We start from the raw sequence: 23,872 nt of genomic DNA on the forward strand, positions 1-23,872 counted from the left end.
CTAGCAGCATGCCTACTCTGTCTTGTCTGGTAGACTGACAGATGTTCTTTGGGAGAGGCTACCTGCAAATAACTTGAACCTCTGCCATTTGGGGTTTAAAAGTATTAACCAGCACCTTGAATTGCACCCAGAAACTGAGAGCCAGTGCAGTTTGCGCAAAAGGTGTATGAGCTGGTTAAACATAGGGGCACCCATCACTGCATGCATTCTAACTTTAGGTTGGTCTTCAAGGGTAGCCCCAAATAGATCATATTGCAGTAATCCTATTATTAGTCTGTTGTGAATTCAACTTCTTGCTGAAACTTTAGTAAAATCCTAGTTTTCTTTTCATTTGTACACTTGAAAAAGATTTAGAATGCCATTCATTGCAAAAGGATTAGACTTCCCAGCAGTTCTATGACTGCCTGAAATCTGTGAGGAGAGGAGGATGATTTTCTGGGACAGATCTGGGGGAAGCTGCAAGGGAGAAAGATGAACTGAAAACTGACTGTTCGTTACACTTGAGTTCATGATATACAAACCCACAGCTCTTGTATCTCAGGAAGTCCTGCTGGTTTTCAAACATGATAGTTATTCTTTAAATAAACTTTTTTTGGGGGGTGTCAAAAAATACAGGTTTGGAAGGTATTGGTCACATGTGGGTAGGGCAGGTAAAAAAGGATGCATTTGGAGTAAAAATCACATTATCAAATCCTGTTCACCTTTTACCAGTTGATCCAGTCCCAAAACATTATTTCCTCTTTCTTTGAAGCTAAAACTATTGAAAATGGGTATGATACAAAAGGACATTTGGTTGTGCTCCACCCTTTAGAATAGATAGCAATCAACATTATGATGACCTCAACCCCCCTCCCCTTTTGTAAAATTGTGTTGCTTAATTTAAATGGCAGTCCATGGAGAAACTGATTTACTGCTGTTCCGCAAAGAGAGTAAGGAACAAATGTGCAACTTTTGTTTTCCTTTAATATATTGTACTTGGAAAATAAATTCATAATGAATTTCCCTCCCTGCTGGAAAGCCCAGGGCAGTTTGATGTCACTAGGCCTGCAGTTCGTTCTTTATAGGAATTTCCTACAAAGAGAGAGAAAGAAATAGTCCCAACCCTATTAGATAATACACTGTTAGCATTTGAGGCTGAATATAAATAATAATGACTTACTTTATTAAGTAAAATAGAAATTCTGAAGAAAGTCAATAAAAGAATTGCACACATTTTTGTCAGGAGAGTGTAAGTAATGGCAATAGGCCATCTTTGAGTGGCCGTAAGCAGTAAAACTGCTTATGACTTTTAAAAATTTTCTGTGAAGGCTTTTTATCACTTCAGTCACACCAGCAAGTCCTTGCCCTTAGTTGGCATGCATGCATGCAATACCACTACCTCTGCTAATTCTACAGATCTAAATATATGGCACTTTTTTATTTCTTTGCTCAACTCACGAAGGAATCATAATGAAGAGATGAAAACTATGTTGATTGCATGGTTTATGTATGCTCTTCCCAATAGTTATTTGCGAATAGCGAATTGTTGTCCCCCCCCCCCCCCAATCCCATAGTCTCCTGTTATGTACACCAACAATCTTTTATCTTAGACTAGGCTGAGTTGATATCCTAGAAATGGATTTGAACCTGATGTTCTCCAGGTCTGGCCTGATACATTTAATCTGTAACTATTTTGACTTCTCTGTATTGGGCCAATTGTTGTATATAAAAAGCTTTCAGTCTCACAAGTACCATCTGTAATGGAACAAATGTCTAGCATTAAAGGAGTGCATTTTCTATTTGCACAGAATTTCAGTCATAAGGGGTCAAATCCCCAAACCAATGTTTGAAAAGATGTATTTTTAGCACAAGAACAGACAGTCTGCTATCACATTAAGATTTAAGGGCTGTGTATATTGGGCGGTTTTGCAGAATGGGTTCTGTTACGGTATATCGTGAAGGATTATGATGTTTCCAGTTTTTGTGGAGAAATGGTGATTGAGATAATGTGGAAAAATAGACTATTTTTGGCATATTAATGACATTCAGCTCCAAAATACCTGATCACTATTCCCAGTATCTTCATGTATATTTCAATAATACTGAAGGTAAAATAATGCCTTTTACTGTCTTGTATTGCAGCTTCCGGTCCACATGGTAGCATGGTCATTTCATGCAGGCAGTCCTCGACTTACAAGAGTTTTCAAAATTACAGCAGCACTGAAAAAAGCGACTTACGACCATTACAGCATCCCTATAGTCACATGATCAAAATTCATGGCAACTGATTAATATTTATTACGTTTGCATTATCCCAGGGTCATGTGATCATCTTTTGCGACCTTTTAACAAGCAAAATCAATGGGGAAGCCAGACACTTTTAACAAGCATGTTACTAACTTAACAAAGGCAGTGATTCACTTAACAACTATGGAAAGAAAAGTCATAGATTGGGACAAAACTCACTTAACAAATGTCTCAGCAACAGAAGTATTGGGATTAATTGTGGTCGTACGTTGAGGACCACCTGTACTACTTTCTGATACCATCACTGCAAGTAAGACCAGAACCTTACTACATGAGGGTGCCTCTAATTTACACAAATAACCAGAAGGAGCCCTGGGTAGCAGTATCAAAGATTGCAAAAAGATCAAATAGTTTCAAAAGAATTGCACTTACTTAAGGGGACATCTGTTGTGACCATCAGGGCAGTGTGAACCAGAGCATAGACTGAAAAGTTCAGCATATCCAAGTACATCTGCAGCTGCACAGATAGCACTCTCTTAAAGACCTTGTTTAAGGGGCATTGTTAATAGAGGAACAGTTGGCAGCATTCCCTGCAACTGGGGAAGCCGTCTTCAGGAGCAAATAGAACATTGCCTTCTTTAAGATCAATGGTACCATTCCATCATGTACCCATGTATCTATTTTCTGGATTTACCCAGTCCTTCACTTTTGGCAAGTACAAATGAGCTCAGATGATGGGCCGGAGAGCTACAAATGTCCTCCTTTGGATTTCTTGACTGGAAAGTGATCCTGCAGATTTAGACTACCCTGTTTCCCCGAAAATAAGACCCAACTGGAAAATAAGCCCTAGCATAATTTTTCAGGATGCTCATAATATAAGCCCTACCCCCAAAATAAGCCCCAGTTAAGATCGTCAGCAGACGGAGGCATTTAGTACTGTATTTCCCCAAAATAATAATCCATAATGCGTCATTTGGAGCAAAAATTAATATAAGGCCCAGTCTTATTTTGGGGGAAACACGGTAGATAGTGCACAGGACATTTTATAGGAAATTGTATAAAAACTGAAGTCAGGTTAGCATGAAAATAAGTGATTTCATTCTCAAAATGCCTCACAAATCTATCTTTGTAGTTCCAGCATTGAAATCTTTGGAGGAGATGACAATAAGCTAGCCAATCATCTCTTAAGAGCCCATCGAATCCTAGAATGGGAAGAATCTTGGAGATCTTCTAGTATACTCTTTTACAACCTTAGCAACTTTCAGTTGTATGGACTTCCAACTCCCAAAGTTCTCAAGAAGGATCTTACTGGCTGGAAAATTCTGGGTACAGAAGGCCACAGTTCAGGAAGTTTCCAAGGTTGAGAAACATTGATTTTCTCTGCCACAAATACTTGTGGTACTTGTACCACAGTATATTGGTACTGTATACAGTGAGGTGTGAATGGTCATATTCAAGACCTTACACTATTTGTGTTCTACTTATTTATTTATTTGTATCCCACCTTTATTATAAAGCGGCAAACATAGCTAATATTCCTTTCTCTTCCTATTTTTTCCACAACAACCCTGTGAGATGGGTTGGGCTGAGAGAAAGAGAGAGAGTCACTGACCATAAGTCACCCATCTGGCTTTCATGTCTAAGGTGGAACTAGAACTCAGTGTCTCTTTGCTTCTAGCCTGGCCTTCTGTTCTATAGGCCAACAAGGATACTGACACTATCTCTACTATGGCTTTGGTAAAATCTTCCAGAACATTCAAGAAATCAACAGATTCTACAATTGTCTGGGATGGACCATCCTAATGTATTCCTTACTCTTTCAGGTGGACAATGAGGCTACAAAGCCACAAGTCTCCAGAAACTGGCTTCTGCATTGTCCATTGTTAACATGTTGTTCTTAGGCCAAAATTAAATCAAGAGCGTGCAATTTCCTATATATTAACCTGATTGTGGCATTCATAGAAGCAATGGAATTTCCATTTGGCCTTATTTGTGCATCCTTATGTACAGGTAGTCCTCGACTTACGGCCACAATTGAGCCCCAAATTTCTGTGTGAGTGAGACATTTGTTAAGTGAGTTTTGCCCCATTTTATGACTTTACTTGCCACAGCTGTTAAGTGAATCACTGCAATTGATAAGTTAGTATCCTGGTTGTTAAGCGAGTCTGGCTTCCCCATTGATATTGCTTGTCAGAAGGTCCACAAAAAGTGATCACATGACCTCAGGACACTTCAGTGGTCGTAAGTACAAATCAGTTGCCAACCATCTGAATTGTGACTGGGGATGCTGCAAAGGTCATAACTATGAAATACGGTCATAAGTCACATTTTTCAGTGCTGTTGTAACTTTGGACAGTCACTAAACGAACTATTGTAAGTTGAGGACTACCTGTAAATGTTGTGGTCCCCAAGGGCTACTGAACTGAATTTCCATATCACACTGGGGACCACAACCAGTTTGGTCAGGAATGGTAATGGAGAAGGGTAGCACTAACAATGCATCTTACTGATCCCAATTAGACTCTTGGAAACATTTTCTAGTGAGTAGGGTAGTATTTCTGCTCCTCTGTGCCCAAATTCAGTTGCTTGGACCAGGGCTGCATTTAGAAACAAAGTGGACTTATCTTGCCCATCCATGTGTAAGTAATATCCATGAGATTGATTTCTTGTACTATTATTGTGAATGAAGTCTCATAAATAAAGCTGCCCAGTGAAAAGTGATCAACAAAAAATGCCATTTGTGCAGATTAATAACTGGGATGCTGTTATCTCTCCTCCGCTCCCCCAAATATTACTGCTAGTTGCGGTTTCCGTGTTGAGAGAACACATAGCAACATTGATGGGCAAATACTGCATTTAGGAATCCAAGCTATCCTTCAGAGGGAGTGGTAACTTTAAACTAAATTTGTCTACTATTTCTTCCTTTGTTTTCATAAGGCTACTCTATCAAAGCCAGTGGTGGGTTTCAACCGGTGTTACCACCATTTTGGTTCGCACACGCGCTTTGCTCACACACACACGCACACCAAACTTGCACTCCACGCAAGCGCATTACATTTCAGAACAGCTGAGGCGCAGCAATCCGCTCTGCCGTGCCTATCAACTGGCCTAAAAATGAATGAATATAGGTAGGTATAGTGCGCGCGGGGGGGGCAGCTTGTGGGCGGGCCGAACCGATAGCAACCCAACACTGATCAAAGCCATCATGTTGTTGTTGTTTTGCTTAGGATGGTTTGTGGACCCAGCCATTATAGTATGCAAACTATAGTTTAGAGAAATATAATCTGTGATGTGTGGCAATATTGCATGAAAACAAACGACAAAAGGAAGCAGAACTACTTAGCCTCTCTTTTGGCTCAGTTTCCTTTGTGAAGTGGATAATTGATTGATACAAAGTGGGAGCAGTTTATATTAAAACCTCACTGGCAGATTCCTTCCAAAGCTTCCTCAGTAAAAGCTTTATTTATATTTTAAATGGATACAGCCACACAGCTCACAGTTGTTCTGAGCAACATACACATTAATACAGCAAAAACTTGAAAGGTTAAACCAGTTTTTTTTAAGGTAATCATAGCTAGGGAGTACATTCATACTACAAACATACTAAAATATAATTCAGATCAGATACTGATGGGCATAGATACTAATCTAACCCAAAACCTGAGAGAAAAGTCAGGTGTTGAAGACTCATTTGAAGAATAGCAGGATTGTGTTTTTTCAAACCCCCAGGGAATACCATTCCAGAGGGCAGGTACTGTGACAGAGAAGGCATTCTTCCTGGATCCCATCAGATGATATTGCTGAATAGGTGGGATCTGAAACACACCCATTCTGTTGGGATCTTATGGGATGGGCAGAGACAGTAGGAGAAAGGCAGCCTCTCAGATAGCCAGTTCCTAGGCATGAAGGGTTTTGTATGTGATAGCTACCTATAGCATAAAATGCTTATACATGTAGTTCTCGACCACAATTGAGGCCAAAATTTATGTTGCTAAGTGAAACTATTGTTAAGTGAGTTTTGCTCTATTTTACGACTTTACTTGCCACAGTTGTTAAGTGAATCATTGCATTTGTTAAGTTAGTAACATGGTTGTTAAATGAATCTGGATTCCCCATTGACTTTGTTGGTCAGAAGGTCATAAAAGGGAATCACATGACCTCAGGACACCGCAACAGTCATAAGTATGAGCCAGTTGCCAAGTATCTGAATTTTGATCACATGACCAAGGGGATGCCGCAATAGTCATAAGTGTTAAAAACGGTCATAAGTCCCCTTTTCAATGCCCTTATAAATTTGAACGGTAATTAAACGGAACGGCTGTAAATTGAGGACTACCTTTAATAGACAACCACAAATTGGGCCGTATCGCCTGCCACTCTCCTAATCTGTCCAGATAGAAAGTTGTCACCTTACCTATCAAGGGTTTGTCCTTCTCCTCCTAAGAAAAAATAGGTGTCTTAAGATCTTTATCCCCATTGCTCAGAAATTCAGAATTTAAGAAACCTATTGCCAATTCCGAAGCACAAAGGAAGGCTGCGTAACCCTGCTGACTTGCATAGAGGGAAGGTTTCAATTAAAAATGGCTTATGTATTGAAGCCAAATCTCCAGTTATATAAAGGAGTTTATTGGGAAAAGGCAAATATAGGAAACACAAGGGAAGGCAACACCCAGCTTTCTAATTAAAATCGATACAGTCAGCTAAATTAGTTTCTTAATGCCTCCTTAAACTCTTGGATTTCAGCATATTTTCAGAGGTCATTACAGAAAAATTGGTAGAGGGCTCCTCCTTGGATTTTATTTTTAATGGCGCTCTATCCTTTGGTGTGGAAGATAATTGAAAGACAATTTCATTTAGGGAGATAGATTGCCTCCTTGTCCATTCAAGAAAAAAAAATTATATCTCTGACGTCCAAAGCCTTAGCTGGCAAATTCTAAATTATATTGTGACTAAGCTCTCCTAACTTCCTTTAGTTGAATTATAAAACGAGAGCCAGTTTGTTCTGGTGGTTGAGGCATCATCAGTCTGTAAATGAGAATTGTGAGTTCTAGTCCCGCCTTAGGCATGAAAGCCAGCTGGATAACTTTTGGGCCTGTCAGTGTCTCAGCCCAGTTCACCTGACAGGGTGGTGGTTGTGTGGAAAGTAGGAGGAGGAAGGGAGTATTAGATGTGTTCACCACCTTGAGTTATTATATAAAAAATAATAGAGGGATAAAAAATATTAAAAAAAGGTGCAGCCTTGTTTTCACCAGTTCTGCCATTATATTAATGGGACTAGATGGGAGAGGCTTGGGAAAACAAAAGCTGAGTTTTATTTATTCAAATGTCTCATTATGGGATCAAGACTTTAGGAAACCTTGTTGCACCATACTTAAAACTAGGGATTTATTATAATGTTGCATCTAGCAGTTGTGAAAAGATGCGACAAAATATTCCATCACAATCCAATTAATAGCAATAGCACTTAGACTTATATACCGCTTTACATTGCTTTACAGCCCTCACTAAGCAGTTTACAGAGTCAGCATATTGGCTCCAACAATTTGGGTCCTCATTTTACCCACCTTGGAAGGATGAAAGGCTGAGTGAACCTTGAGCCTGGTGAGATTTGAACTGCCAAATTGCAGGCAGCTGGCAGTCAGCAGAAGTAGCCTGCAGTACTGCCCTCTAAGCACTGCGCCACCGTAGCTCAATACACTACTGTGTTTCCCGGAAAATAAGAACCTGTCTTATATTTTTTTTTGAACCCTGAAATAAGTGCTTGGCCTTATTGTCATGCACTCAAAAGCCCGATCTTATTATCAGGGGATGTCTTATTTTGGGAGAAACAGGGTAATACATTAATGAAGTATCAATATTTGTCTATTAGGGGATCTGGTATTAAAACCATAGCCAGAGAGGAATGATTTATGGTTCCTTGTAAAACTGGAACAAAGTTCCAATAGAAGAGAATATACGTAACTCAGAGATGAACTGCGAAGTTTCTAGTGCTCTTTAAACTTGGTCGTTTGTAGATTTTTCATTATTCAAATAGATAACATAATCAATGCGATTGTGTGTGGGTTTGCTGCCTGCTTATATATAGTTGCTTGCTGTGCCAGTTTTGTTGGAGGAATGATTTCCTTCATTCTGCCTGATTGATTGTCTGGTGCTGCTGGAAGGGAGGTGTTCTAGTCATTTTGTTTTCTTTCTAGGTTTTTATTGCCTCTATTGAATTGTGTGTAAACATGGTTTTATCTCAATGCTTTCATTACAGGTAGTCCTTGACATAGAACTACAATTGAGCCAAAAATTTATTTCGCTAAGTGAAACAGCTGTAAAGTGAGTTTTGCTCCATTTTACGACCTTTCTTGCCACAGTTGTAATTGAATCACTGCAGTTAAGTTAGTAACATGGTAATTAAGTGAATCTGGCTTTCCCATTGACTTTGCTTGTCAGAAGGTCATAAAGGGTGATCACCTGACCCCGTGAGCCTGCAACCGTCGTAAATACATGCCAGTTGCCAAGCATCTGAATTTTGATCACGTGACCATGGATATTCTGCAACAGTTGTAAATGTGAAAAATAGTCATAGGTCACTGTTTTCAGTGTCATTGTAAGTTTGAATGGTTGCTAAATGAACTTTTGTAAGTCAAGGATTACCTGTAATAGTCATAAATTGCAAGAAAACAGATGGAAAGATTGTTTCCTCTCCCCCCAAAATTGAATGTATGGTTTGAGTGTGGAACCAACACCAAGGTTACTAAGGGTGGTGGTGAGCTTACTATACAGGACATGTTGAAGCAGAGGCTAGAAACGATCTGCCTGCCGTTTCATAGTTTGGATTTCAGCAGTGAACAGGATTGGGCTTGCTGTCCTTACCTTCCCTCCCATTGTAAATCCCAGAGGTGCTTTTTCAAAAGGCAACTGGACTTTCTTTGTTTTTCCTTGAAGTTGTTTGCTTCTCATCTAAGAAGCTTCTTCAGTTCAGAACTGAAGAAGTTTCTTGGATGAGAAGCAAAACGTTTTCAAGGAAAAACAAAGAAAGTCCAGTTGCCTTTTGAAAAAGCACCTCTGGGACAACCATGACTGGATGATTGAAAATCTCCACAGACATTCCCATTGTAAAAGTTTTGTGAACTTGGTCAGTAAGGCCCATGTCTTCATTTAGCAGCTGTAATCAGCTGCTATCAACAGTTCATTTACTGAACATTTGAAGTTACAGTGGTACTGAAAAGAATGACTTAAGACCATTCACACAGTCATTGCAGCATCCCCATGGTCATGTGATCAGAATTCAGATGCTTGGCAACTGACTCATTTATGACAGTTGCAGTGTTTCCAGATCATTTAATCACCTTTTGCGACCTTCTAACAAACAAAGTCAGTGGGGAACCAGATTCACTTAACAACGGTGTTATTAATTTAACAACTGCAGTGATTCACTTAACAGCTGAGGCAAGAAAGGTCATAAAATGGGGCAAGACTAATTTAACAATTCTCTTGTTTAACAACAGAAATGTTGGGCTCAGTTGTGGTCGTAAGGTAAGTTGGGGACTACCTGTAAAAATAATTTCTCCTTCCATAAGGAAGGCAACAGGCAGCAGGGACAAGTAAAGGATCTGTAGGGGTGTGAGGCAAAATTGTGGGCATATATGCTATGCTGGGTTATCAGTGGTTGAGGGGAAGCAGAAGAAAAGATTCTGAGAAGATGGGGTGGGTAGACAAACTCTGGAGGCAGGAGGAAAGGGCAATGTAAATCAGCTTTGCCGTGCTTGAATCTTAAAATCACTCTGGGACCCTTCTAAATTTTCTGTTTTCTGAACAACCAACATTATTTTGGTTTTTATTTCAACTTAGCCAGGGCTCATCTGAAATAGTTTGGCAGAACTTTCAGATTTGAAGCAAAATGTAATTTTCTTACTGAAGATGCTTTTCTTCACAGCATAGTAAATAAAATTGTGCATATTTATGAAAGTGCTAGGAGGATGAAGAATGCATTTCTAACAAGGTAGCAGAGAGGGAAATTGCATAAGAAGATAATTGCCCCCTATGGCATGTTGTTGATGTAGTGAATGGCTGCTGTTAATTGCTGTAATTGTTCCATTGGTATAGCAACCATACCGAGTCACAGCTTTTGTGTTGCCATGATCATATGTCAGCAGTGCTCAAGTTACACTGTTGTGTCACTGTGCAACTGAGGTTTTAATGCAGTGGAATATGTAAAGAACTGACTTTCACCATCTGGGGTTCTCCAGAACTACCGTTCTCTTCATTCATCCCATGAGGGTAGAAGAAATTACAAAAGTAACTTGAAGAGAGGAGTAGCAGGTTGAGTTAAGAGGGAGTTTTTGAAAACATGCAAAGAGGGTCTTCTGTTGTTCAAGCCTTTAACTGGGATTTAGATATTGTTTTGTGCAAGTGCTTGAATGCTACAAAAATTGTGGAATCCTCCCTCAGTATTTAAGAAATCCAAAGATAAACGTGCAAGTAGTTTGCTGGTAAATGACATGTTACTGGACAATTTTCCGGATATGGTCCAAGTCCCAAAGCTCAGATGCTTTATGAAACACTTACAGGAAAAGATTTAGTTTGCCAAAATGGTTTTCCAAAACATTCATTGACAGTATTAGTAAGAGATCAAACTTCAGCCTAGCTGAGAGTTTTTTGATTGAAATGACAAATTGTTACCTTTTTTGGGGGGGAGGGAATCTGTAAAATGGGAATAAAATTATCTAACTCAAGAGTGAATTCTTTTTAGTGACTGTTAACTCAAAATGCATTATTTCGTGTATGCTATATTTTATCAATGAAATCTTACAGCAGATGTTGGTTGCAGTACTTACATGCATGTTTATTGGCTTACCTTATTTTTTAAAAATGCTTCATGATATAAATAAAAGTAGAATAGAACATTTCTCTTGCCAATGACTTCAGGATCTATAAAGTATATAAACTAATACTGCTGTTCTTTAATCATACAATTGTAACTTTCAGAACAGGTGCCCAAATTGTTTTGTTTCCTTACTACCTTTTTTTTCTTTGTTAGCTTTTTTTTTTTTAAGAAATTTTGCTTGCTTGTTTGTTTGTAATTTAGAGGCTGCCTAACTCCAAATGGCCCTGGGTGATTTACACTTTAAAAGCAAGAATAATAAAAAAATAGACAGCAAAACAAACAACCCCAAAAAAACCTTATAAAGGTTCTGTGACTGCCTAGGTAAACACCCAGGTTTCAAAGACTTTCGAAACATCATTAAGGTGAAAGCCGAATGAATCTCTGGGGAGAGATATTATTCCAGAGGGCAAGCATCACAACAGAAAAGCCATTTAATCTAAGAGCAACAGTTACCATCCTGCTGATCGTTATAAACCACTCAGGCAGTCTTTTGGGATAATGAGTACTGAAAGTGCTTTGCTGTTGAGAATCTTTTATGTTTGGAATGGGAAATAATTAACTAACTTATTCTTTGAATTTCAGGAAACTATTTGTAGGAGGCCTAGATTGGAGCACCACACAAGGTAAATTGATCTGCTTCCTAGATTGGTCCTGAACATCTTAACTTAAAACTATCTCAAAATCATTGTTAAAAGTATGACTTTCTCCCAGTTGAAAGCAGTTTACATGATCCCAAGAAGGACTTGTTTTAAGCCTTTTGTGGTTTCTTTTTGAACGGCACAACCTCCAAAATCCATTCATTAATGGTTCTGCATGCTCTGTTCTCCTTTAAGGTACAGAAAGAAGTGATAGGTAGGCTGGTCTTCCTAGGGCTCAAACAGAAGCCTTCAGAAATCTCCCTTGATCTTTAAAATCCTGCTTGTATATATTGGCCCATTGACCACCACCACCACCACCACCACCACCACCACCACCACCACCACCATCATATCCCCCTTCAGTTGACCTTGTTAGTTTGTTCTGAACAGAGCTCCACTGCCTCTCTAGCCCCGAGTGGTTGGAAACCCATTTCAAGGTAATACTATTTTATATGTTGCTCTCTTTGTCCTAAAGAAGGGGCTTATAACTGTGGTTGACTCAAGTCAAGGTGGGCTTATTGCAGTGTGTCGAACATCATACTCTGAATGATGCTTGACAGGAAGGTTTACATTTACAAAGGCATTTTTAGCTTGCAAAATGAGGAGCAGGAGGAGAAAAAGTCGAATATTTAGTCCAACACTGGGATTACAAAAAGGAGTACTGGAGGGCCACAGACTGTATTTGCATGCCCAGAAGTATGTCTTCACTTACATCTGAGTATACCCTCCCGTAAAATTGCAAACTATCTTTATTCCCAGGGTGCATTTATTTTCATATTGGCCCATATTCTATTTTTGACAGACTAATCTCAACAAAGTATGTTTTTCCTTTAACAGAAACTCTCCGTAGCTATTTTTCCCAGTATGGGGAAGTTGTCGACTGTGTAATAATGAAAGATAAGACTACAAATCAGTCAAGAGGATTTGGATTTGTCAAGTTCAAAGATCCCAACTGTGTGGGAACTGTCCTGGCCAGCAGACCCCATACGTTAGATGGCCGAAATGTAAGTTATTCCACTTGGGTGCAGGAATACAACTGCGTGTCCGATTGACTCTTAAAATGAATATGATTAAATAATGCCTTTTAAGTGATAATGTCTTTGCTGAATCCTGACTGTACTGGAGACTAGGACCTACTAGACCTCAGCTTTATTTTACATGCTGCCCCTATTATTTGTATATAATCTGCTCCAGGACCTGGGGTTGGGACATTAGATGGAGAGGTTTTTGTTGATAGTTTTATCTGAATTTCTCTTTGGTGACCACTGTAGATTTTTATTTTTTGCTAACATTTTTATTGTCTTAATGTGCTATTGATGCCCAGAGTTGCTTTCACCAGTTGGGCAGTCATATAAATCAATTTAATACGTGTATATAAGAAATTACTTCTTTATCACTACAATTATTGTCCTTTCCCCCCTTATTTTGGGAGTTACTGCAACATTCTAAATTCCTGGGTTAGCCATCATCAATATAAATACGATGGTAGAGTTTGGATCCACCAATGTTACTAAACCTCAATAGTGACTGTGTACTATGTTGTCATATACCATTTAAGGCCCAATAGCGTCTAAAAAAAGAAACTTTCTCTTTTGGTTTATAATTTCATCTCTACTTGGTCACCTCCAGCTTTTCCTACTTTCCTCTGGCATGTGACCTTTCCAAGGTGACATTTTAACAGATTATTTTTAAATAAAGCCTTCCTTTAATTCAGGGTTCTTTTTTGTATCACATTTCTCTAGTTTTCTCTAGGAGAATAATATAACTTTGCTGAGTTACACATGCTTCTACCACTGTTGACCCATGTGCTTTCCATTATGTCATCATACGAGGGTCTTAATATGTAATTTGATTCCACCATCTTGAAAGTGACGTGGCAGGAATTAATATGCAATCTTATTTTCTCAAATGCTGGTACCAGTTAGTCCTCTTCACTTTTGCCCTCATTTGACAGATTGATCCCAAACCCTGTACCCCTCGAGGAATGCAGCCTGAGAGAACACGACCAAAGGAAGGATGGGTAAGGAAGTATCTTCACGTTGCTTCATATTCATATTTTCCCTCGTCTTGATGTCTTCTTTGAAATGTAGTGGTTTTGTCTCCCAAGACCAAGAGGCTTTGTTGTAAGCAGGCTATCAAATGCAGATGTGCCAACTAAAAATAAATGGAGTTTTCAGGAGTAAACCTAGCTGATGAGATGTCACATTTTGCTGAAAAGTAACTCACAGGGCTCCCAGCAGATTCTAAAAAACAAGATCTGAAATTTCAACTGCATTTGGTGTGATACATGTTCTCATTCTACTGTGCGAGGTTTAATATCAGGTAGGCATAAAATCTCCCATTCAGATATTATTCTAAACTGTTTCTCAAAACAAAAGTAGAAAACTCATAAAAAAATATAGTTGGATCAGCAGTTAATATTGGTTACAACTGTTACAGTGGTTAATTCCAGTAAAAATAAATGAATATTACAAACCAGGAAATGCATTGACAAAAAAAAATCTTGAATAAAAATTTCTTAACATCTTGCCTGCTGCTTTTAGGTAATATAACCTATTGGGCTTCCCTCTGACCCACCAATCCATAATAGAATTTGCCAATGATACTAGTTTGCAAAAATTTGTTTTGTAAATTAAATGATATCCTCAGAGGACCAAGAGGTTCTATAGGAGAATTTACTTTCCAGTTACGTTGGGTTTATGTCATGAAGAGTTGTGAAGGCAGAGAGGGTAACTCAGTTAAGTAAAGCAGGGTAAGTGAACTGTAGGTGTTTATCTAAATGTTCTCCAACTTGAATCATTTTTATTTATTTATTTAATTTATTTGCCACCCACTTCAAAGTTCAAAGCGATTCTGAATCATACTTCTTGCCTCCCTTAATGCTCCTTTGTTCTCCTTCAAATCATTGGTTTCATCCTTCTTTTTTTCTCCCAGTTGTGTTGCCGTTGTTTTTACAGCACCGAAATGCTCTTGCCCTACGAATCCCTGCTTTGCCCTTTCTTTTCATCAGCCTTTTCCTAATCTTTTCTGTGACTTTGCTTTCTTCTGCATAAGCTATTATAGCTGAGTTCTTTCCTTCCCTGTCTTTTTTTGTTCTATGTATTACATGTGGTTAATTTCAGTTCAAATGCCTTGAGGGTAAGCAAGGTAACACTTTACAATTTAATTTATTTAATCAATCAATCAATCTATCTATTTATTTTAAATGTTTTAGAGCCATCAGCTCCACCAGCATGAGATGAAATATTCTTACCAATTTCCACATGTCAGGAAATAAATAACTTTTTTTTAATAGAAAAATCCTTCTTTTAGTTCAACTCTCCCTTTTTCTGTTGGTAGAAAGGATCCAGGAGTGATAGCAAGTCCCATAAAATTTTTGTTGGTGGGATCCCTCACAACTGTGGCGAAACAGAGCTCAGGGAATACTTCAAGAAGTTTGGAGTGGTGAGTTATTGTGATGAAATACATTATTTCATGAAGGAGTGTTGTCTTTCACCTTCTAACTTTTTAAAATATTATTTTTTTCAATTGGTGGGATAAATAAGTTTGTGAGTGGTTGATGTTCATTTTTAAAAAAATGATATTTCTTTTGTTTACAAAAGCCCTTTATTCTAACATTCTGTTTGAGACTTTCTGAGCTTGTGCTTTTAATCTCTTCTTCTGGCATTTTTATTAACTGGACACCATGTAATTTGACCATGTAACCATAGAATTTTGCAACATTAGAAAGCTTTATTACATGTTTACTTTCATATGATTTCAACAGTGGTTTTGCTATAGTAATAATGTTTTGCTGAGGGGAGAGTTAATGGATAAACAGTATCTAAGTAACAACCTGAAGCCTTTAGTAAGGACTCTTATTTAACTTTCTGCTTGGACAACAATACATTTGATAAAATTTGTTGACTCGGATCATTTGCAGATGCATTTGGATTTTTTTGTTTGTTTTATTTTGATTGGATTGCATTGGATTTTTTACATTTTAACCAAGTTTGGCTCCTAATACCCTATTGTTTAGGGGTAACGGGTATCTTAATGTCAGCATATTTGAAAGATAGCAAATTGGGAAATTTATAATAGAAATATAAGGAGATGTAGCCTATTGTATACAGTAGTCTACTCTTGCTCCTGGGTGTTAATACTCAGGGCTTCTGGCTTTTTTGCATAAGCAAGATTGACTAATAAAATACCAACTCTGCCTCCCACCCCAGACAACCTTTTCATTGCCTCTTTGGCAAGATTGTTGTGTTTTCATTAAATATTCACACACCTTGCATTGGGTTATATTACTTTCCTCCTCTGTTCACGACCCTATCCTTTAGTTTTCTTTCTTTCTCCTCTTCCCAAAATAGGTAAGTAAAAGTACTTCATTACATAGACAAATGCAATTTATCAGTTTATTCGTAAGATTTTTGTGTGTTGTACAGCAGCCTTTCCTAGTCTAAATACCTTTAAATCTTATGGAGCATAGTTCCCGTAATCCCTCACAATTGGCAATAACATTTGGGAATGGTGTGGGATACAGTCCAAAACTCTGAAGGAAACCAGGTTTATATGTCAATATAAAATAGTATGGAGGAGTCATACTCTATAAATGCTGTCTTACTTCTCTGCTCCAGTCCCCCTGTGCTAATCTAGCATTTATACTGAATTATACCTATTACCGTGTTTTCCTGAAAATAAGATCCTGTCTTATATTTTTTTGAACCCTGAAATAAGCGCTTGGCCTTATTGCCATGCGCTCAAAAGTCCAGTTGGGCTTATTATCAGGGGATATCTTACTTTGGGGGAAACAGGGTAGCTTTCATCATAGGACTCTATTAAATCAACAAAGCCCATAAAAACAATTGTGGCACGTAAAGATAAAAAGTACATATGTTGTAAATTTTTCTATCACTTGACTTTTTATCAAAAACCTTCACTTAATGAGAGGCCTGGTTTCACACTACACCACTCTCAGCCATTAGGTGTTTTATTTTGCTTAACATGTCTGAACCATGATAATCACATCCTGTTCATGACATCATGTTAAACTGTAGTTTAAACATGGATTATCCCACAATGTGAAGTTACTGTTAGGGCACGTCAACAATGAAGTCCAAAATAGAAAGTATTCCGGCATTTTAGAAAATTATGACTGATAGAGAAAAATGTTTGATGAAACTAGGGCTATCACTAGGTTTTCTATTTCCTTTTTAAAAAATACTTTTATTTTTATTATTTTGATTTTGAGGTAATAAAATCTCCAACTGAATCCTCTCCCCAAAAGCAAGTGCAACATATAAGTATCTTTAGGAAGGTGACTAGTGATACTTTATAGAAGCACTAAAGTTCTTCTGGGTTACATATGCAGTCTAAATTGCAGAACTATTACTGGTACATTTTTAAAAGGGCAGTGTGAAAGAAATTAGCAGTGTAGATTTATTGGATAACTTTCTTGAAAACAGTGAGCCAGCGCATATGGAAGAGGATTAGTGTAAATTAGTGGGTAAAAACAGCTGCCTTTTATAGCTGTATCTTTAAAATAGTTTATATGGCAAAAGGACCATTTACATTTTGCCAGCCTGGAACCACACTTGTTTTTATTTGTAGTAAGCTTAACTACTTTTAAGAGGGGTTAAGTTTATGAATGCCTTCTAGAGAACCCTGGCAGATATAAATTGAGTTATCTCGCTGGGCTTTATGTGAGCTTTTAATAGTTTGCAAAATAAAACAGCCAGTGTACCAAAAGTGCTTTTTCAAAAGCCAACTGGACTTTCTTTGTTTTCCTTGAGGACGTTTAACTTCTCATCCAAGAAGCTTCTTCAGTTCTGACTAAAGAAATCAGAACTGTCAAAACTGAAAAAGCTTCTTGAATCAGAAATAAAAGGTCTTCAAGGAAAAACGAAGAAAATCCAATTGCCTTTTGAAAAAGCACCTTTGGGACAACCATGACCTAGATGACTGAGAATCTCCATAGACAAAGCTAATTTAGTATAGTGGTTAGGATGCTGAGCTTAGAGAGACCTAGATTCAAGTATGCACTTGATTGTGGAACTTCTTGAATAACTTCAGTCCATTCATTTTTCCTTCTCTGCCTAACCCGCTTCACACAAAGTACAGTAATTGGTACTAGATGTAAAATTAGAATAGACCTGAGGTAAATTGCCTTGAACTCACAGAAAAGGCAAGGTAGAAGTAAAGGGAATCAAAGGAGTGTTTTTAACTGACTATTTTGCCCAGCTGAATTAGAAACTTGACTTTCCTTTTGGAAGAGGACAGTTGTCAAGGCATAATTGGGTAGGCCCCAAAAGGGAATTAATTTACAATAGAAGGATTTCCATTTGGTAATTTGAACCTAGGCAACTAAACAGTCTTCAGATTAACATTAAAACCTCACCCTGCCTATTCCTTTTCATTATGTAATTGTCCTTTGGGTCTAAAAGGCCTCCCTAAGGAGAAATTTGTAGCTTTTAGGACAAACCATCCTTAAAAGCCCTTGAATGATCAATATGTTCCCTTTTTTCCAATGATCTTTTGAGCTGCTGTTCTTCCACCAGCGTAGGTTCAGTCTCCCCTCGTGAAAAGTAGCTTCTTGGTGCTCAACAAAAGAGCCTCTGTATGTGAGAGGGCCTCTTGCTGTAGCAGATACTGGTTGAGATGCAGTGAAGAGTTGACTGACTTCCTTTATCTTAGATTGATACCTTGTTTTTTTTTTTGTTTTTTTTACAGAAGCTCTTTGTTTTCTTTCTAAATAGGGGAAAAATATCCATCTCGTGTTTAAGGATTAACCCTAACTCTTTTCTGATTTTAAAGAATCACATATAAACTCAAGTTTAAAGTTGGGATTGAGCGATGGCTCTTCCGCACATTGTTCAGCTTCTTTTTATAGGGTGTGAAAGAAAAAAAAGGGCTGCTTGGGAAATGGGGCTGAAAGTTGAGGGAAGCATGATGTCTCAAGGTAGAAGAAAGTCTATAATCGGGAGCTCTGTATTTTTTCCTGCTCTCCATCACACTGTAGCAGTCTCTAAATTGCCTCTTGAATACATAAGCAAATCAAAGGTGAGTAAAGATAGTTATTGCATGACAGCTACTTAGGCTAACAGGCTCTGTCACCTTAGGGAGTTGAATTACCTGTTTAAAATAATTACAAAGACATATTGTAAAGTATACTGTACTCAGTGTTCCTTGTTTTTTCATCTGGTTAAGGCATCAGTCCTCATTCCCCAGAGCTACCTGCTTTTCTTCCTTTTTTAATAAGATGTTTTTCTGCTGCTTCAGCACAATTAACCATGGCCACATCTGTTGAATGCTTTCAAAGGGCTCAGAGTAGTAGTTTATGTACCGGATTCTCAAGAGGGGCCTTGCCTTGTCCTGTTGGTATTTAAATTACTGATTATTCATAATTATTCAGTACCAGTAATAATAGTAATGGCAGCATATTCCTTCTGTTAAAGTGAGAAGATTCAAATAGAAGGGGATTGGCCTCAGTCTGTAAGACATACGCTGGAAGAAGTTCGTTTCCTTTTGATTTTCTTCCTAATAAGAAATTATGATGGCAGCTCCAGTTGCTAATATACTATGTTTGGAGGCAGCAATGGGAAGACTATGGATTTCACCAATCAAAGTCTCCTTAATATACCCACAGTACACTCCTGCTATGTATTTGTGGCTTTGATTCATATTGGCAGAAGTTACTTTGAAGCCAAGGTTTTTTTTCCCACACTTGGTAAGGGACAACCAAAGTAGCCAGGCTGGGCAATCTGCAGGAACCATTATTGTATTTTGTCAATACATAAGGAAGCAAGCCATGAAATGTTCCTCCATATCAAAGCCCCATTTGAAGAAAGGAGCCTGATTTGTGGACGTTTATCCACAGTTAGCCACATAGCAAATGTTCATGATAGAAGATTATATTTGTAGTTTAGGGTTGAACTGTGGGGTTCTTGGTGACCTCAGAGCTTGGTTATTTTCCTGCAGACATTTCTTGACCAAATTAGGTGACATTATCAGTGCAGCACTGATGATGTCACCTAGTTTGGTCATGAAACGTCTGCAAGGAAACAAAACTCAGAAAGCACCGCAGGAAAAGTTCAGTTATATTTTTATATTTCACTTCATTCTGCTGATAAAGTTTCAGCTGATAAAATCAGGTTCGTCTTAAGTTTCGTCTGATAAAATCATTAGTAGAATTACCTTTTTATCTTTTTTTCAGGTTACCGAAGTGGTAATGATCTATGATGCAGAGAAACAGCGACCCCGAGGTAAAGAAGAATCTAGTTAACCTTTGAAATTTCTTTATCCTCTTCCTATGTCAGATGGCAAACTTACACAACATCCACATATATATGTATGGACACGTGTGCTCATATATGTATATATGTCTTTTGTAAGCTGCCTCAGGAATTTATTTCACTGAGCAGACTTTCACAGAGGCTTTTCATGCTATTTCATCTAATGTTATTGTTTTAGAAGTCAGATACTATGTTGCCATGTTGTTCACTTATACCACTCTGAAAAGGTGTTTTCCTTAACAAAGGCATGGCACCTGTATTGATCTGCTCCTTTCAAATAACTCAAAGCCATGAGAAGGGAGTAACTGGATACCTTTGATTTTTCCACTTTTAAATGTGGGCACCATTAAGAACCAAGGGCCTATTTTTGGTTTTAGGGCAGGAATCCTTGTGAGGTGCCAGACTGGAACAGATGTTAATGCTTGCTACATTTCTCACATTTTCTTTCTTTTAAGTAGCTACAGCTGAAATTTGGAGCCAAAAACCATTTGTTGCTTGAAACATTCTGTAGATGGGAGTCAGTGTGGCACTTTTAATTTTGCGATTCTGGTTGTATGTTGGAGAAAGCAACTCCCTTAGTTTGGCAGACCTGAGCCACTTACATAATTCATTTTTGGTCTCAGCAGAAAGTGGCCATTGTATTCTCCAGCTGTTCATTGCACCAGTCACCTTTCAGTAATTTTTTTTTAAAGAAGCAATACTTTTAAAATATCATCAGTGTGAGTTGCATTTCAACCACACGATAGCATGTGAAACATGCTGGAAAACAGTTTGCCATCTGGACTTTCCACTTCTCCTTCTTGTTTCTGTTATTTAAAGAAATATATATAGATATATATATATATATAAATTCTTCACTTCATATTTATTAAGCTGTTAAGTATTAGTTTTATCTTTAATTTAGACACATCTTTAGTGACATATATAAGTGTTTCATAGTAAAAGTACAGTAAACATTAAGTTCTTTCTTTCCCTCTCTTTTTTTCTCTCTCTGTAAACTGATTTGTGATTAATATCTCTTTAGATTTCTTTTCTCTAGGTGATAGATTATCACAGAGGTACAGGCCATTTCCACAAACGGAGGAGGGACCGGGCTTTGTCTTTAATGGAGTGTAAATAAAGTTTTTACTATGTGGTGTGGGAGGAGCTACGAGGGGCAGTTGCTCTAATTTGTTTTGCGACAGCTTTGCACTATTTCAACAGAAAAATTCACTGACACAGCAAAGAGCAGCATCTTTATGTACCTATCTCTATCTGTACTTATATGCTTAAGATATTAGAAGAAATCAACTAAGAATTCTGCCTAGCCGAATGTTCTTTCATTGCAAAACAACAACAACCAACACAAAAAACCCCACATAGGAGTCTTGGAAGCAAGTCACATGAGCAAAGGATCTTGTTTTATTTTGCATCAGTCCACCCCATATTCTCAGTAAATAAAATGTAAACCTAAGACATTTGTGATGGATGGCCCTGGAACTCTTTGACTTTCCCACATACTATCACAAAAACACTTTTAACTCACCTATAAAGTCCTTTATAAAACACTTGCTGTCTAATCTTCAGTTCTTTCCCTTTTCTGACCTACAAGTCAAATGTGCTTCCCGCCCCTCAAAAAGACTCGGAGCTGTGGAGGAAATTGGTCCTCTTGACTTCAGCTCTGCCTGCGGGCACCATATTGTAACCAGGGTGCCTCTTGAGGATTGCTGAAGGGCCTCTAAAATGCTGCTTTGGCTCACTGTGTTCAATGTTCAGCTAGTTCTTCAATGTTCATCTACAGTTCTGTAATTGAATCATACATTCCAGGCACAAGCAATCTCCTTTGAGCTCGTGGCTTATAGTACTTGCTTTTACCTGTACTCACTGTTCCCATTACTGTCTTATGCTTCTTCCCTTTTGAATAAGTTTGATCAAAATCAGACAGCAGGCCAGTAAAAACAAATATATTTGGCACTATGATAACCTGCAAAGGCAGCCTAATAAGATTGCTAGGACAACTTCCTTATTCCCAAGTAAAACACTTAGGCCTACTTCCTATGTTTTTTGTATTTTTTTTTTCAACAGTTGTCTGAATCTTACATGTCCTCTTGCTTTTAATTATGCTTTGTTCATAGCAAAATCAGCCAGTGCTTTCAAATCTGAGCTGTAATGCTTAAACACAATTTCCCCCCAAGACTAATATCTTTCCCAATTGGGTTGCACTAAGTCTGGTTGCAAGACCGGTTGATGCACAGCTAAGTTTCTTGAAACAACAAAGTCATCTCGAAATAAGAATGGCTCTCTAGACTTGGAGTACAGTAGTGTCACCCCTCATAAATCATCTTTATGAACCTGACATTTAATCATGTCTTTACATGAGATTTTGTTTACAAAATCTGAATAATTAAGATGAAAAAATAGCCAGGTTAATTGTGTCATTAGGGACAACATAGATAATTTGCCCAGCAAACTGAAGATTTTTTTTAAATCATTGTGAGAAATGCATATAGTTAAAAGAATTTTTTACGGTAAAGAGCATGCATCCATTGACTGGACCTTTCAACTCCATCTCATCTCAGCTGTTGAGGAAGCAGATGGATTTCCCTTGCCTCAGTGATTATCATTGGACAGTTGACAGTTGGATCTAATTGAAAAGAGGCAGAGAAGAGCCCTCCATTGAGGGCTATTTACGACAGAGATAGGCAACCTGGTGCCCTCCAGGTAGAATTCCCCATTGCTGTTACCAAGATGGCAAGTTGTGGTCAAACGTTTAGGTTTTTACCAATCAAAACATCTGGTTGGCACAGCATTTGCCTATTTGGGTCTTACAACAATTTGAAGGATGCTATAAGCCTTTTGGACACTCATCTTGGGAAGAGATTGTTTTGAGGATATCAGAAAAAATGCCTTCGTTCTTTTTTCTCTTTCTCCCTGGAGTTTTTGTTATGAAGAAACAACAAAAACCTGTAAGAAAGAAATTAAGGCATATATGTTCTGTCCTTTTTAAACCCATTTTGCTGTTGGTCTGAGTCCAACTCTACCTCTCTTAATTTATTTAAATCTTCATAATCAGGTTTAAAATCTTATCATCTCTTATAAGAGTTCTTCAGATTATTTCATCAATATTCTTTAAGGGTATTTTCAAAGGACACTTTTCTCTTTGTCTTCTGAATATGAAGTACATTGCAGTGCACCATTCGTTCATCCAGCCTTTATTTACTCTTTGGTTCTTGAGATTTTTTCCCCCTTCATTTCACAGACTTGTGTATGATGACATCTCTGCCCAAAGCACCCAAGTATCCTCTCTACTTTGGCCATCCCATAAACACATTAGTCATCAAATCTGGCTCAAATTCTTTAGGTGTTGCTGTGTCTTCTCTTCTAATGCTGCAGTCCTGGTTTCTTTTCATTTTGTTCCACAGCCTTTTTCTTTTCTCCTAACAACAAGCAAGGAAAATAACACACTATTCTACATTTTCCTCTAGAATCAATATTTAAATTTTTATATTGTGTTTTCATTGGGAGGCAGACATGTCCCTTTTTGCAGTTTTTTTTTAAAAAAAAATCTCCCAGACTCATATTTTGGCTTTTAAAAAGGTTCTTTGTACTTTAAAGGCTCATGTGTCACTGGTTCAACTCCCGTTTGGTCATAATGCAAATACTTGCCTGCAGGAGATGCTTTAAAAGTTGCCTCCTCCGCCTCCTCAACTTCCATTTATTTCTTAAATTTGTTTCTTGCTCTTGTTGCTGACAGCAGAATTTTGACCTGCTGCAACCGATCTTGGCCTGTATCTTTGTGTCTTTATTAAGTATAAATCTCTACAATAAGGCTCTACGAGTTTACCCAACTACGTTGGATAAGCTTAGAGAGACACTAACTG

General features: G+C 38.0%; 1 protein-coding gene across 3 annotated transcripts in view; it reads left to right on the top strand.

The window, feature by feature from the left end:
- The window catches only part of DAZAP1 (DAZ associated protein 1), a 57,994-nt gene that overhangs the window by 13,764 nt on the left and 20,358 nt on the right, over nucleotides 1-23,872 (top strand). For all 3 annotated transcript variants that reach the window (XM_034422644.2, XM_034422643.2, XM_087893686.1), the window contains exons 2-6: nucleotides 11,684-11,724; nucleotides 12,577-12,743; nucleotides 13,694-13,759; nucleotides 15,079-15,183; nucleotides 19,934-19,982. In XM_034422644.2, coding sequence (XP_034278535.2) covers nucleotides 11,684-11,724; nucleotides 12,577-12,743; nucleotides 13,694-13,759; nucleotides 15,079-15,183; nucleotides 19,934-19,982 — 428 coding nt within the window. The remainder of the gene's footprint in view (nucleotides 1-11,683; nucleotides 11,725-12,576; nucleotides 12,744-13,693; nucleotides 13,760-15,078; nucleotides 15,184-19,933; nucleotides 19,983-23,872) is intronic.

Source organism: Pantherophis guttatus, chromosome 1, assembly GCF_059756535.1.
Source record: "Pantherophis guttatus breed Tessera chromosome 1, ASM5975653v1, whole genome shotgun sequence".
Classification (NCBI taxonomy): Eukaryota; Metazoa; Chordata; class Lepidosauria; order Squamata; family Colubridae; genus Pantherophis; species Pantherophis guttatus.